At 34.2% G+C, this 16405-nt stretch overlaps 1 protein-coding gene across 5 annotated transcripts; it reads left to right on the top strand.

The window, feature by feature from the left end:
- Positions 1-1480: 1480 nt before the first annotated feature.
- LOC110682783 (BTB/POZ domain-containing protein At1g30440-like) lies at positions 1481-15937 on the top strand. 5 transcript variants are annotated; one of them, XM_021859122.1, is made up of 5 exons: positions 1481-2079; positions 10029-10134; positions 11332-11401; positions 13171-14388; positions 14993-15937. In XM_021859122.1, exons 2-5 carry the CDS (start codon positions 10076-10078, stop codon positions 15530-15532), a joined length of 1887 nt encoding a protein of 628 aa, XP_021714814.1. In that variant the 5' UTR covers positions 1481-2079; positions 10029-10075; the 3' UTR covers positions 15533-15937. The 5 variants fall into 5 exon arrangements, with proteins under 5 accessions (XP_021714814.1, XP_021714813.1, XP_021714812.1 ...); XM_021859121.1 differs by having other exon boundaries at positions 10026-10134; XM_021859120.1 differs by having other exon boundaries at positions 10002-10134.
- The last annotated feature ends 468 nt before the right edge of the window (positions 15938-16405 follow it).

The following is a 16405-nucleotide window of genomic DNA, read 5'->3' as shown; positions in this document are numbered from 1 at the left end:
CAAGTATATAATTGATGATCCACCGTTTGCGTTTCTGTGGAGAAGGCTAGGAAGCCTATCAATGATGTCATCTGCAATAATTTTGTTACTCTATTGCCAATTAATTGATTTGCAGGTTGATTGATTGATTGATTGGTTAAGTTACTCTATTGCCAATTAATTAATATTTTTTCAATGTAATTTTGTTTTGTATTTTTTCCTAAAGATTTTCATTTTTATTGAATTTTTTTTCTATGTGATTAGATGAAATGTATGATTGTATTCAATAGTACAATAACTACAACTTAGACTAATGTTCTATAGGAAAATGTACATGGAAAAACATTTAACATACAATAAATTTGCCTAATTTCAAAAAGTTATGTTGTCTTTAATGTAATCAATTCACTAACCTTGCTATATACATGTATTAAATTATATTAAGTAGGCAATGCTTTGAAATGAGCTTCAATTTTTTAGCATAAATAATAAGTCGTTCGCAATTAGTTTAGTTTTTAAAATATTACAATCATTGCCAATAGATGCGTAAAGCGTAATCTAATAATCATTTTGCAAAGTACAAGTGTATACATAGTGCATGTTTTTTTTTTCTAAGGAAGAAAATACTTTTTCTTTAAAAATTATTATTATTATTTATTTATTTTTTTTAATTTTTTATTATGAAAGGATAGCTTTTTATTCAACAGTCATTACGAAGTTTTTATTATTATTATTTTTTTTATTTGAGAGGATAACCTATTATCCAATGATTATATGAGTTTTGAATAAGGAAGAACCTATTAACCACCATTGAAATTTATTTAGAGGTGACACAATTAACCTATTATGTTTTGTATTAATCGTAACACTAGGTATTGCATAAAATAAAAGAAAAAAAATAGGGTGGGAGCCAAAAAGTGAATTACATAACAACAACTTTTTGGTGCAGCAGGCCACCATGTGTGGTAGGAATTACTTGAGTTATTTTGTTAGGGGCTACCGGAGTTATTCAGTTAGAAGTTACTCGAGTTATTTGGTCAGGGATTACTTGAGGGGTTTGGAGAGAGGTTACTCGAGGGGTTCACTCGGTCAAGGGTTACTTGGTCAGGGGTTACTCGAGTTACTCGGTCAAGAGTTACTAGAGTTACTCGGTTAGGGGTTACTCAGTCATGGGTTACTCGAGTTAATCGATCAGTAATTAATTGATTTCAATCAAGTGTTACTCGAGTAATCCGGTCAGAGGTTACTCGGTCAGGGGTTACTTGAGGTTTCAATCAGGGGTTACTCGAGGAATGAGTTACTCGATCAGTGGTTATTTAACTTGATGAGGTTACTCGAGTTACTTGGTCAGGGATTACTTGAGGGTTCAATATTTGTTTAGAATGCCTTTTATATTCCAGCCAAATCACAAAACAATAATAAGGAACTAATAATACAATTAAGTCAATGATGCTTTTTTGTTTTTAAGGAAGAAAGAGAACTAGATTAGATAAATATAATAAACATGAGTGACAGATTGTATACAAGTAACACCACCATGAAAACTTTAGTACCAAATACTCTCTGTCCTAGGGTTTGACCCGATTTCCCCCTTTTGATTTTCTCTCTCCTCCATTGAAGCATTTTACGAGCTCCATACTCCATTTAAGATTGATGTGTTTTTTCGTTCTCAAATTCTCCATTAAAGCAACTAGTGAGCTTTAATTTGTCTTCTCGATGAAAGTGTACTCTCAATTCTCCATTAAAAGCAGCGTTTGAGTTTTTCTCTCGGCGTGGTGAGCTTGCTCTCTCCTTCACTGAACCGACTATCACTCCTCCATTGAAGAAGCTTTTGAGCTTTCTCTTGGCCTCCATTGAATCAACTTTAATTTGACAGTTTTTTTTTGGTCGAAATTATCAGTTGTATATGTTTATTTTTCACTAAAAAATTAAGTTGAACTACTTCCCTTAAGCTCCATACTCGGGCGGCTTTCTTGTTCTGCTCCACAACTTCTCCTTCCTCCTGCATAGCTTCTCCTCTAAGCATTGCAATCAGCATTGCTTTTGGATCATGAAGGATGTTTTGAAATTCAGCAAAAACGGTTCTATCGAGTTTTAAAGGTGCGTAAATCTTCCAATTAGGGGTCTTCTAATTATCCCTTTTCTATTTAGTTCAATAAGAAGCTTAAAATTCGAATTAAATTTTTGTTTATTGTCAGTTACTTGATTAATTTCAAATCAAATTGGATGATTAAGAACTAAGAAAATTAGGTTTCATGAATAATTTCGATTTAATCAAAACGGAGATGTGGTGGTCGGCAAGAGGTGAGGGCAGTGCTGCTTATTGTGGTTGTTGGTTTGCGGTGGGGAAGACGGTGGCAGAGGTGCGGCTGTTGCAGCAGGTGGCTGCTTGCGCTGTTGGATGGTGCGAGGAGTAGGGGATTTGCTGCTGTTATTGTTGTTGCCAGCGGCGAGGAGGGAGGGGATGAGGCTGGTGGATGCTAGGTGGCTGCAATGTGTTTTGCTGTTGTTTAGAGGTGTCATTGTTGTGTGGGTTGGCGTGAGGTATGGTGTGCATGGGTTGAGGTGGCAGTGGAGTTGTAGGCTGGAATTTGGGATGCCTTTTGTTGATATGATTGACTTAGCTTACTTGACTTAGCTGCTTTCTCTGTGTGAAGTGTGGTATGCTATTTGCAATTTATGATATCTCATGGGCAGATTTTGATTTTGATTCAGACTTGCTTTTTTGTTTAGATTTTAGTATCTTTGTTCAATTATATTTAGGCATGAAGCTTATACTTTTTTTTTTTAATTATTATTTTAATAACTGAATAAGTGATGAAAGTATAGCCATATGTGCTGATATTAGGTTTCATGAATAATTTGGATTTAATTAAAACGGAGATGTGTTCGTTGGGGCTGTTGTCGACCTAGTGGTGGTGATGTGTTCGTTGGGGCTGTTGTCAACCTAGTGGTGGTGTTGTGTGTTTAAACTCATGAGTTGGTTTAATTTTGTTAATTATGTCGGTTGTTCATCTTCAATTTTGCGTTAATATTGTCTTTCAATTAATGTAAGAAGGTTTCTTACATGGTTGCTTGTTTTAGCTCCCTTTAAAACCAAGAGTTTTTCTTTTGGTATGCATTTTTCTTTCTATTAAATTTTGTCACAGGCTATCTGGTTGGAATATTTCCAACTAAAAAAATGGTATCTACTTTAGTTTGACAAAAACTGTTGTTATGTCTACAACTTATTCTTTAATTTGCTCTGCTCCTTTGGTAATATATACGAAGTATTATCAATATTTTTTTTATATGTTGTGATAGAGAATTGAATTTCCAATGTTCTTGTGGTTGGTAAATAAAATAAATTAAAGATCGACTTAGATTGGTGCGACGTGATCTGATAATGATTTATACTGTATAAAATATTGATATTGTTAGCAGAATAAGAGCGTAAAAAGAAAAAAGTTAAAAGAAAGAAAGTTAAACTTTACTGGGGCGTTGCTTTGTGAAAAGCCTTACTTAAGAGATGGAGATTAGCTATTCTGTAAAAATTAAGTCCTCTAATTTATGTCAGAGAAAATTGAGGAAAAGGTGATGTTACCCCATTATGTGTTCCTACTACTTATCATCATCAGATAGAGAGAAAAAGTGATGGAGAGAAAAAGTATGGCTTGAGTTGGCTGGCTCTTCAAGTAACTAGCATAACTAAGATGTCTAATATGTGCCCATGTTACACAGAGGTCACAGCAGAACTAACTCTCCTTGATGTTATTTTGTGTTATTTCTACTATAGATTTCTAGTGACTTGTTTGAACAAAATCAAAGTTCCTAGAGCCAAGGGTGTACATTTGTAGTTGAAATTTTGCTATGTTTGATCTCAAACAAATCTGTCATCAATATGTGAGTTCATCCTACAAAATATTATATCATGCTCTATTTGTAGGAACAACTTGCTAGGTCTGCTATGTCATATGTTAATTTCTTTGTTTAATCTTGTTAAAACCATTCAGTTTTAGGGATTTATGTCTGCTAACATTCATTTTGATGAAGGTTTAACAGATAAAGGTTTTTATTGGGTTACACTAGCTGAGTAAATGTGTGCTGCAGTTAGTTTTGACGTTAGAGACTGCAGTTAGTTTTGATGTTAGAGAGGTATGACCATTAGGGCAGTAAGTAAATGGTTTATTCTAATAATATTTCAGACTAAGAAGTTCTCTTAGGCTGGAATTAAGATATCAGTTAATAGTTTTATTTGTTAATTTCTTTGTTTGTGGCTCGTTTTGTGAAGCATTTTGCTTTTATCGTAGTCATTAATGCCAAAATGGTTAAGTAAGAGATGTCTAGCAGATCTTATGCTATATTTTCTTCATAGATTTTCTCAGTGACATAGATTATTGGTGTTTTCATGCATACATGGGAGGCATGTGATATAATTGTAATTAAAGACGGCCATATCCCTAAAATCGAGATCCCTAAGCATTTTGGAGTACACATGGAGTCCCTGTTCCGCCACAGAACTTGGTTCTTGCCCTCCGAGCTTTTCCACCAAAACGAAATTTTCTATTATTTTTAAAAATAAATTAATTTTATTATGAATGGATCATATATATTAAAGAACTTTTAAAACTAAATTTTATAATGGAAATAAATCCGAGTTATTTTATATTTATTAAAAGTTATGATTAATTTTGTATACATGAAATATTAGAAGTATATCAATAATAAAACTCTGCACATTATATGAAATTTTTATGTTAAAAAATGTATCCAAAATACCCTGATTTATTATGTGTCACAATAATACCTACTTCTTCCGTTTCTATTTAGTTGATACGTTCAATTAGGCACACATATTGCAAAAAGGAGAGAGAATGAGAGAAAATGATAAAGCAAGTGGAGACACTAGTAAATGTAAGGTTTAAAACTTTCCCAAAAAGGAAACATGTCAACTAAAAAAAAACTTCCTTTAAATGAATACATGTCAACTAAAAAACGGAGGTAACGTGATACGACACTTGACGAAAAACTGGAATGCCAAGTGTCGTCGCATGGCCAAGTTGCGAGATTTTGTTTTATTTATTAGTGATATATTTTCATATTTATTAGATTTGTCTAACTCACTCTTTCATTACATTTCATTTGTCATTAACTATGTATATGCAAAATAAGAAGAAAATAAATATAATTGTACTTTTAAAAATACAATTTATTTTTGAAACAAACCCACAAGGGACTTAGATTAATTTAACAGATCATTCGAAGATACAATCAAAATATGATTCGGGATAACATCTTTTCACACTCTTTGACCAATCTCCCATGATTGAAATCTTCTTTAATTAAAAAGTGTGAAATTATTCTACATAACATGAGAATTAACCTAGTTATCTATCTATCTATCTATACTATATATTAAAAGGCGTTCCAAATGAAATTTAGGTGTCACGTGACATCTTCCTCGAGCAACAATGCAAGTCTTTCATTTACGTGCTTAAAAATATGGTGTGTACCAAATTTGAACACACAACCTTTAAGTTTTAAATGCATCGTGTTAGCCACTAAGATAGGGTTCGTTTGTCATTGTTGTGGTTTTCTGTTTTTTGTTTTTTGTTTTCTAAAAATATATGATATGAGTCCCATAATGAATAAAAAATTATATAAACTTATTAAAATTATGATAATTTTGAAAACTGACAACAGAACAGCGGAAACACCTTTTTCTTGTTTTCTGTTTTTGGTTTTAAAAAAAAAGGAAATTGAAAACCAAAATTGATGCCAAACAAGCCCCTAATTTATTTGTTGTATGTCATTCTATAAAATTAAATATAAATATGGAATTCAGTCATGAAATTAATATAGTAACTTGGGGCCGGGTTTAAAAACTAGTTGTACAAAGTAAAACAAGTACTCCGTAAAGTATTTGAATAAAAAAATGGATCGAAGATTAATTTAGTATCAGCTATGTGAGTTATCTAGAAAATAAATACTCCTTCTGTTTTTTTTTTTTTTTTTTTTTTTTTTTTTTTTTATGCATCACTTTGACAATTGCACTATTCACATACCATGATTGACTTAATTTTTTCACCTCTAAAATATAAATAAATATTATTATATAATAGTATATCATTAGATTAGTCATAATGTCTAGTTTCATAATATAATTTTGCTGTAGTTTTTACTACTCGTAATAGACAATTAAAGATATTAATGGTTAAAATTGAGTGTCGGCAAATGTACCTGTTAAATTGATGTATTAAAAAAAGAAAAAAAAAACAGAGAGAGTAATCCTACATTCCTACTCGTAGTAAAAACTACTCCCGTAGTAAAATATAATTTGAAACGCTTAGTAAAAAGAATCTAAGCAGCAAATTTCAAGAAAAACATGAGCACTGATGAAGGCAAAAACCCTCCACATGCTCACCCAAAAAGGGAGATTACACTATTTTTTGGAAGTTATTTTTCCAAGCTACATTAATACGCATGTTCAAGTTTGTTTGTTTTTTTTTTTTTTTTTTAATTTTTTTTTTAAGGAATTAAGGGTCCCTTTCCTTGACGCTACAATTATTACCCTTTGTAAATCATATTTAATTCGTCATTAGAAGCCATAAAAAGTTACAGCAAAACGCTGTCTCTTTGTTCCCTTTATACTTTAGTACATTATAGTGTAATGATTAATATCCCCCTTATTAAGGTCCAATTTTGGAAACTTCTGCCTCTTGCTCTTCTTGAGCTGGGTTTTTTGTTTTTTTGATTTTTTTTTTATCCTTTATCAATTTTGAAAGAAGAATCTTTGAGGAGTAAATAACACTTGATAGTACTAAAGTTTGCAAAAAATTTCACTAAGGTGTTGAAGTTTCAAAAGTTTCAATGAAGGTACTCAAACTTTCAATCTAACCGGTTTCCCCCTTCTTGTTCCTTAAAAAAAAACAACAAATTAAACAACCTGGGTTTTTGTTCGAAACATCTCAAATTAAACAACCAACAAACATTTGAATCAATTTCTCTCTCCTCAATTCAACCCCGCCAAAATCTTCATGCTCTAAGCTGAATTTCAATGGCGGACAAGCAACTTATACTTGTTGTTGAAGGGACTGTGGCTTTGGGTCCTTATTGGAAAACCGTTGTTTCCAATTACCTTGATAAGATCATCAGGTTTTTTGCTAAATTAGGGCTTTTTAATTTCATTTTGTTGTTGCTCGATTGAATTTTTCTGTTTAATTTTTTGTTTTGTTCGAGTGTAATTTAGGTTTTTATTTTGTTGAAAATGATCGTGATGGTGTTTGTGGTAATTGTTGGTTGATTAAATTATGGTTGATTGGATGAATTGCGATTTTGAAACTGTTTGATTTGTGTTGTTTTACTAAATTGTTGACTGTGTTTGGATTTTGAGTGAAATTAGATTATGCTGCTATGCTGTTTTTGGTCAAATTGAATGCAATTTTGTTGTGAATGAATGAATTTTTGTTATTTTTTTTGTTTGAGTGTAATTTGGGTTTTGATTGGTTGAATATGATCATGATGATATTTTATGGTAATTATTGGTTGATTTAATGATGGCTAATCGGATGAAATGCGATTTTGGAACGGTTTGATTTGTGACTTTGTGTTATATTACTAAATTGTTAATTGTGTGGATACTGAGTGATATTAAGAAGACTAGATTATGCAGTAAGGCTATTTTGATGATATTTTTGGCCTAAGTGAATGAAATAATGATGTTTAGCTTGTATGAGGAACGAGTGTCATGAAAGCAGACTAGATTCTGCAGAAGGCTATGTCAATGAGTTTTTCACCAAGGAGAAGTGCATGAAAGCGTATGACTTTCTGCATGAGATGGTCCTCAAGAATGGCCACAAGCATATGATTTTGAATTTTTGGAACTGCTGCGTGTGATTTTATGGCAATGAGGAAGAATTTAAATGGAAGCAAGTAATTTTTTGAGGTCTAACGGCTAGTTTGTAACAACCAAAATCATTGAACCCAAGCATTAGTACCTTCTGCATTTATGTCAGCATTTTTTTTTTATTTTTTTTTGCAAATGTTTACGTGTTGTAGTAGGTTACTTATGGGTTGAGTACTTTTTTTGAAACTTCAGTACCTTAAGTGAAACTTTTTGCAAACTATAGTACTCTAAAGTGTTATTTACTCGATCTTTGAGGTGTTAGACCTAATTTTTGTGTGTGTGTGTGACGAGGGTTAAATCGGTCGCTACAATCTAACTCTCAATCAAACAATACTTATACGAACACCCTATAACCAAGTACAATGGCAAATAAAGGTTCGGTCCACGAGGAACGAGAGTAATTGCAAATCAATCTTAAACCTAAGCTAGTTCGAAATCAATGGAAAATGGTGTTCTAAAATACTACTAATAAGATGTAATAAATCAATAAACTAAGACACTAGGGAGAACGGGAATCCGCCTAACCATTGGTAACTAAGCAACAAGGAATCACAGAGACAAACGGGATATGCAAAGACTATAAGTCTGATCAATATCATGTGATAGGAAGACAACGGGCAATACTAAGCTTGGATTTCTCATGCACTTAACATTACTCGATACATAATCAAACCACATTCAATAATGAAATACTCAATTCACAATCTCTTGTTCAAATCAAGAATATCATGCAATCAAATTCAAGATTCTAGGTTAGCTACTCCTATTATAATGAATTAACATGCAATCGCATATAATCAATTTAATCACAATCCGTTTATCAAAATCAATCCTCAATTACATAGATTACCTAGGCCGGGTTTCATCCCGAAACCCTAGCTAGGAGACTACTCACACATATTCATAATCAAAGCAATAATGAATTCCAAAAGCATAATAGATATAAACATGAATTCTGATTAAGGAATAATAAAGCTTGATTAATAAACAAGAATGAATAATACCAATTGTATTGATGCGAATCAATGGAAAAGTTCAGAACTTTGATATCCGTCGTCAATGAATAATACAAAGAATCTTCGCAAATCTTGCTTCAAATCAATCCAAGAAAACTAAAATCTCTAGAAATATCTCTAAGAAAACTAATGAATCTCTAATACTAAGAACGTTCTCCAATAACTCTCTACAAAGGCTCTCAAAACTATCTCTAAAAAACTGTCTGCGGAATCCTCTTAAAGTTGGGCCTTATATACGTCTTCTAATGCGGAGAAGTCAAGCGCGCAGTTAACCCTGGATCAGCACGGCCGTGCTGTATTTGGCACGGCCGTGCTAGCTTGTCAGTAAGTAAACCGGATTTCTTCTTCAAATTGGCACGGCCGTGCTAAAAATGACACGGCCGTGCTGAATATGCTCTAGCACGGGGCTCATACTGAAGCTGACACGGGCACGGGCAACATCTGGCACGGCCGTGCTAATGGCCTGCACGGCCGTGCAGGTGCGTGGATACTGACACGGCCGTGCTATTGGCTTGCACGACCGTGCTGCCTTGCCTGGGGTTGCTTGCTTATAGGCCAGCACGGGTGTGCCTATGGTAACACGGCCGTGCTGCCTGTGCTATGTAATCAATGCACGGCACTTGAACTTCCTTAACTCCTCGGACTTCGGTCAAGGCTAGCTCGGTTACGCATCAAGGGCTCGGGATCCGATTAAACTCGGTTGATATTACCTGAAAACACATCAAAAACAAACCGAAAACCCGTGAAGCACGTAATATGGGGAACGTAAGCATAACAAGGTAATAATCGGCCAAAGCGGCCCCAAATACATCCAAAATCATCCTAAAATATGCTCTAAAGCGCGCCCTAAAGTGCGCTTGTCAGTGTGTGGTGTTTTTTTTTTTTTTTTTTTTTTATTTATTTTTTCTGGGTTTTGCTTGTTTAAGCAGTTTGTTTTGTGATTGGAATGAACTGGGTTTTGTTTCTTTACTCGTTGATTTGCTCAAATTTTGGCTGATTTTACATTTAAAATGGGTGATTTTGTTGAGGTTTAGGGTTGATTTTGATGCAGAGTTGCTTATTAAAGAGGCTACATTTGATTATGTGTTGAAATTTTAGGTTTTGGTAAATTTGATTTGAAGGGTGCTTATTTGTGTTCTCTGAAGAAGGGAGCAAGTTACTGTCACTTTGATTTTTGGACTGCATCGTGGAAAAAATGGCTTGTGTGAAGTTGGGATCTAAGAGTGATGCATTTCAGAGAAAAGGGCAGGCATGGTAATGGTTTCTCTCATTTTTTATTTTTGTTTCATTCTATATTATTCAATGCTTTGATATTATTGCTGTTATAATCCCGAATTAGCGGCCTCTTCGGGTTAGGAATATTAGGATTAGTGTTACTTCTTTTACCTCAAGTATATGTGCTCGATATTCAATACCAAGACTAGGGCAAGATAGAATGAATAATGCATTATCATAAAATGTTTGTATATGACACTTTTAATCAAGCTAAAGTAATTTTGTCAGGGTTGTGATGAATGTTGCCAGTTTGTTCGTTTTATTTTGGTGATGTTTCGTATCTATATATGTTTCTAGCATTTTTCTTCAGGGAAGAGTGTTAAAAATTGTAACAGAAGAGTAGGTAGACTGATAGATAAGAGGAATATAATTGTTTCTCTCTAAATCAGGCTTTTTGTTAGAACTTGGGCTTGTTGGTTTTTAGTGGCCTTATATTAGGGCATACTTTGTTTAAGACTTCATCATGGAGCTAAATTATAAGCTATGTCATCTCAACTTTTATTTTGTTTTATGTATCTGTTTGGACTCTCAGGCTTGTGGGGATTGAGATAAGAAACTAGCTAACAATATAGTCTTTGTGTAATTATATGTAATCTTCTTGTTAAGTAGGGCTTACATTTCAGAAATGTTGTGTCCTGTCTCCATATCTTTAGATAGCAATTTGGCAGTGATATCCTCGTGCGAGTAACACAGACTGTTGCTCTTAGATTACTCATTAGTTGTGGTGGTGGAATTCATGTCATCAATGTTAAATTGGAAGAAATAAGGCTAAATGTATGATATCAAACAAAAAAAATGTAGCAGAAAATGATAATGGACGAGTTGTTTATGAACTGAGAGAGAGGTCAGTGAGCAAAAGACTAAAAGTGACTGTTTCAACTTCAAACCAAACTGTCATATCTGACTTGAGAAATTTCATTCTTACCAATGTTTTGGAATTGTTGTTAATCATGTGCCCCATTGCTCTTAAAATTACTCCATTGTGGTGGACATATGAAACTTTTCTATATGCCTCACAGAGCCTTAGCTAACTTATGAACTTATATCCACAACTCAAGAAACTTGTTATTGTTTGCATAATTGTATGAGCAGCGTCTGCCATTGGTTCTCGCATATAAGTCTCCTTTTATATATCAAGTTTGCTATCACTTTGAAAAATTGCTCTCTCACTTACAGGTTCTGCACAACTGGTCTTCCAAGCGATATTGTCGTTGAAGTTGGAGAAATGTCTTTCCATCTCCACAAGGTAATTTGCACCTCTTTTCTTCCTTTTCTTTTGGCAATTTTCCATTTAATTTAATCAACTTGCCATTGATGAAAATCTCTGTTTTCTAGTTTGCACTGATGTTAACTGTAATATGTTTTTGTTGACTGTATGATAGCTTTAATCTGTTTTCTCTCCGTAATATTCTGAGAAGTTTTAATCACATAAACAAGATGGTTTTCTAGAAAAGATGATTTATTGCAGAGGTAGTTTATAGGATCGAGATAAATTCAATGAACCTTTTCGTTGTTATTACTATCTCCATTGGAGGAATATAAGGGTTAAGGAAGTGTCAACCAATACATTGTAGCTTGCTTAAGCATTTAAATTTGCTTATTTTTTCTACAAAATGTACTATAATTTCTTTCTAAAATAAGACTAGCTATGCAGTATGCTCTACCATGTCAAAGACATTATGTACAACCTTGAAAAATACTTCGTAATTATTCAACTTTTAACCGTGTCAAATTAGATCTACCAATCATAAAGCCAGGTTAAACCAATAATATAGGTAACAAAATGGTTATAATAAGTCAACAACAAGACAAGAGTTTAAATTTCGGAAATTATTGTGTTTATTTCCTCTCTTTCATTTAGCCCTTTTTGCAACATGAAACTTTTAGTTTTATATATATTGTGCAAAAAGTTTGACTAAAATTCGATGTGCATATATTGTAAACATAATGTGCACTATTCTGTTTCTCGAGAAATTGAAAATTTTTATTAGTTCAAAAATAAAATTAGCACATTTAGTAGAAAAAATATGCACACTCAGTTTAAAATATACAGACATTCATCTCTTCTCATAGTAAGAAACTCCTCATGAACTGTACAAACAACTAATTAATTTTGCAATATGCACCAAACTTAAGTTGTGGTGCTCAGGGATATATCTTTATTGAATAAGGATCAGATATGAGTAGGTTAACTTTAAGTTCTGGATAAATACTAGGTTTGGGATCAAATGCCATTTCTCTTTCTATATAGTTGGCATAAATATACGATTAAGGTGGCTAAACCATTAATGTTCTGATTTAATTGTTTAAAAATATTATTCTGTCCATAGTGAGTTTGTTATAGAAACCATCTAAGTTCAAGATTTTTCATTTTTTCATTTATCCATTTGAGGGAAAATTTGCTTATTAGCTTGAAATATTCTTAATGATCTTACACTCTATGTCCACACTTGTAAGGTGTTAATACCTTCTTCCTTTTTTCTCGCCTAACAAATATACCATAATATTTAGATGAGCTAATAGCGTACTAAGAAATCACATGATTATTGCAGAACCAAATATCTGTTAGCATTACTGTTCGAAAATTAAACAGAAAGATGAGAATTTGTAGTTTTGATTTTTGACACTTGCATAATCTAGTTTATGCTGATAATGCAATCATGCTAGATGCATTATATGTGGTTCGGACTAGGTTATATGAGCATTGATGTAAGGATTTCCATGTTATTTTTATTGCATTCTTGGTAGTGAACTTTAAGATAAAACTTATGCACCTAATGTTGTTTTTGCTTCATGTCCTTTTTTTTATTTATTTGTTAATTTTTTTTGGGAATTTCTTAGGTGGGTTATGAGATTTTGATGGGTTTGCGATTACGTTTGTAATGTATTCTACATAGTTTTGGATGGATTATTACGTATTGCTGTGAAAATAAAAGAAAAAACAAAATTTCTACATGTATTCTATTTTTTTATGCCATGAGTCCCATGACATATTTCAGAACTTTGCTGCTACAGTTTCCTTTACTCTCACGGAGTGGTGTCATGGAAAGATTAATTGCTGAAGCTGTTGAAGGAGAAGAGGGTTCTGTTATAAGCTTAAGTGATTTGCCTGGTGGAGCTAAAATGTTTGAACTTGTTGCGAAGTTCTGTTATGGTGTGAAACTTGAACTTACATCCTCAAATGTTGTATACTTGCGCTGTGCTGCTGAACATCTTGAAATGACTGAAGAGTATGGAGAAGGTAATCTGATTTTTCAAACAGAAACATTCTTAATTCAAGTGGTCCTCAAAAGTTGGAAAGAGTCTTTGAGAGCTCTCCAAACATGTGATAATATACTTTCCTTTGCTGATCAACTCAACATTACAAAGAGATGTATTGAAGCATTGGCTGTCAAGGCAAGCACTGACCCCAATCTATTTGGCTGGCCTGTTGTGGAACATGGTGGCCCAATGCAAAGTCCTGGTGGCAGTGTTCTGTGGAATGGCATTAGCACAGGTGCGAGACCTAAAAATTCAAGCTCGGATTGGTGGTATGATGATGCGTCAACTTTGAGCTTCCCTCTTTACAAGAGGCTGATATCAGTCATGGAATCTCGGGGCTTGAAATCAGAGATTATTTCTGGATCCATTGCTTATTATGCTAAAAGATATCTACCTGGACTAAACCGGCGGCAAGGTGATTCCAGCTCCCGTCTCGGGCCTCCATCTATGTCAAGTCCACCGTCTGAAGAAGACCAGAGGTTATTGGTTGAAGAGATTGACCGATTGCTCCCCATGCAGAAGGGGCTTGTCTCAACAAAGTTCCTTTTTGGCCTACTTCGAACTGCCATGATACTTCGAGCAGACTCAGCTTGCCTATCAACTTTGGAAAAGAGAGTTGGAATGCAACTTGATCAAGCAAATTTGGAAGACCTTTTGATGCCCAACTTTTCTTATTCTATGGAAACTCTATATAATGTGGATTGTGTACAGAGGATTCTCGAGGATTTCCTCATTATGGATCAGGCAAATGGGGGTGCCTCCCCTTGTTCCATTGATGTCGGACAATTGATAGGCTCACCTTCTTTGACCCCTATTACAATGGTTGCTAAATTAATTGATGGGTACCTTGCTGAGGTGGCACCTGATATTAATCTAAAACTTCCTAAATTCCAAGCCCTTGCTGGAGCTGTTCCGGAGTTTGCAAGGCCCTTGGATGATGGCCTTTATCGTGCTATTGACATATATCTTAAGGTAATTTTAAATAATTACATACTTTGTATCTATTTTGTTGCATCTCTTCTCATGGAATCTGGTTCACCTGTTGATTATTAATCAAAGTATCCTTTTCAGAAAGCATTTTCCCTCTTTCAGCTTTGGGCAAAACTCATAGATCACCTCTGGCCTTGGGTGTTAATAGCCTTTAACTTCAAAGGCCAATGCAGTTACAATGTTGTACAAATTTACTCATGTCCTTCCTAAGCCTTGTGAGAGGGATCGCCTTAAAAAATCATCAATTTGTATGCTATCTTAAGTTTTTATAATTTTAGTACCCCTAGCTTTATTGGCTTTTGATCCTCCTTTGCATAACCCACCCCCACCCCCACCCACCCATAAAAAAAATAAAAAAATAAAAAAATAAAAAATGAAGAGAGTGTTGAAAGTTGAAGATCTGGTAATGTTCTCAGTACAGTCTATATTTATCGTTTCCTGTATTCTGGCTAATTACCTATTATATTTATTCTTTCTTTCCTTTTGTGATCTGTCTCCTTATCAAGGTATTTGTAAGTTTGTTTATATTCATTTATACCCCATGCCCTATCTTCTGTGTGTCTAATGATGATTTTGTTATATGCAGTCTCATCCTTGGTTATCAGAAGCAGAGAGAGAACAATTGTGTAGGCTAATGGATTGTCAGAAATTATCCTTGGAAGCTTGTACCCATGCCGCCCAGAATGAGAGGTTGCCCCTAAGAATAGTAGTACAAGTCCTCTTCTTTGAGCAGCTCCAGTTAAGGAATTCGATTGCTGGCTGCTTTTTGGTTTCAGAGAATCTTGAAGGCTCCAGACAGTTGAGAAGTGGCGTTGTTGGATCCAATGAAGGAGGTTGGGCTACCGCAGTGAGAGAGAATCAGGTATTGAAAGTTGGAATGGACAACATGAGAATGCGGGTTTCTGAGCTCGAGCAGGAGTGCACAAACATGAGAAATGAAATTGAAAAACTTGGTCGAGGTAAGAGTTCAAGTGCTTGGGGAAATGTGTCCAAGAAGTTGGGTTTCAGGCTCAAGTCTCAAATGTGCAGTGCTGAAGAAGGGTCAGTCAGTAACCAAAGTAGTGTTGTAAGTGGAAAAATTGAAAAGTTGAAGGAAAAGCCAGGGAAGCACAAAAAGAACTTGTAATTTTTCTTCTCTTTCTCATCCAAGCCGCTGCCTCCATTTCTACCAATTCCTTCATTTATTTTTGGAAGCCCGATCAAATTTCACTGCTAACCATCTTTCTATCTCCTGAACTGGAGCAGAATCTCCCAAATTGTGTATTAGTGATTCTACATTCCTTTCCCATCTTTACCAGTGACCACGTCTTTGTAATGAAGTGTACTACATACATACAAGCTGTATTAAACTCGTTGAGTTACATGTGCATTCTTCTTAGGACATCTATTGTAATGAAAAAAAAAAAATCTGTTTTTGCTAGTTGATTAAAGCTTGTGATATAATTTTGCTACATTTTGAGGAGTATAGCTTGTATTTGTAATTGGTTGCTTGAAAATGTTATTCCACAGCTTTTAGCTTGTTGCTCCGTCATTTTTGTTTGGCAAGGTGTTGCATTTGAGTGCAATTTTATGTGATGATCTCCAACTGAAGTCTAGGGACAAGCTTGTTCTTGTGATTACTGTCTACTGCTTGCTGCGTAATATTGGATTTCAGGTCAGCAAGAATTTTGTTTACATGAGAGTGAGAGATAGCTCAAGTGGTTAGAACTTCCCTCTCAATTCTTGGAGGTCATACGATCGATTCTCACCCCCGCCCTTGTGGCTCTCTAAACACTAAAAAAACAAAAAAAAAACAAAATTTGTGAATTTTGTTTATATAGAATACTTGCTCCGAGGTGTTAAAAAACAACTTGATCAGATCAAGTATAGGTTGGTGAGTTTGAGAATAAAGACACGTAGATCAGCAGCCAATGGCATCAGTTATGATAGGAAGTAGTTGAGTACAACAAGTTCCATGACATCTTGATTTTTTTTTTTTTTTTTTTTTTTTTTTTTTTTT

Source organism: Chenopodium quinoa, unplaced genomic scaffold (assembly GCF_001683475.1).
Source record: "Chenopodium quinoa cultivar QQ74 unplaced genomic scaffold, ASM168347v1, whole genome shotgun sequence".
In the NCBI taxonomy this organism is placed as follows: domain Eukaryota; kingdom Viridiplantae; phylum Streptophyta; class Magnoliopsida; order Caryophyllales; family Amaranthaceae; genus Chenopodium; species Chenopodium quinoa.
The sequence above is the reverse complement of the archived record's forward strand: the minus strand, read 5'-3'. Positions and strand labels throughout refer to the sequence as shown.

Coding starts and splice junctions, on each gene's coding strand:
- LOC110682783 (XM_021859122.1), top strand. CDS start 10,076: ATGGCTTGTGTGAAGTTGGGATCTAAGAGTGATGCATTTCAGAGAAAA. Junction 10,135..11,331: donor CAGAGAAAAGGGCAGGCATG/GTAATGGTTTCT, acceptor TCTCACTTACAG/GTTCTGCACAACTGGTCTTC. Junction 14,389..14,992: donor CTATTGACATATATCTTAAG/GTAATTTTAAAT, acceptor TGTTATATGCAG/TCTCATCCTTGGTTATCAGA.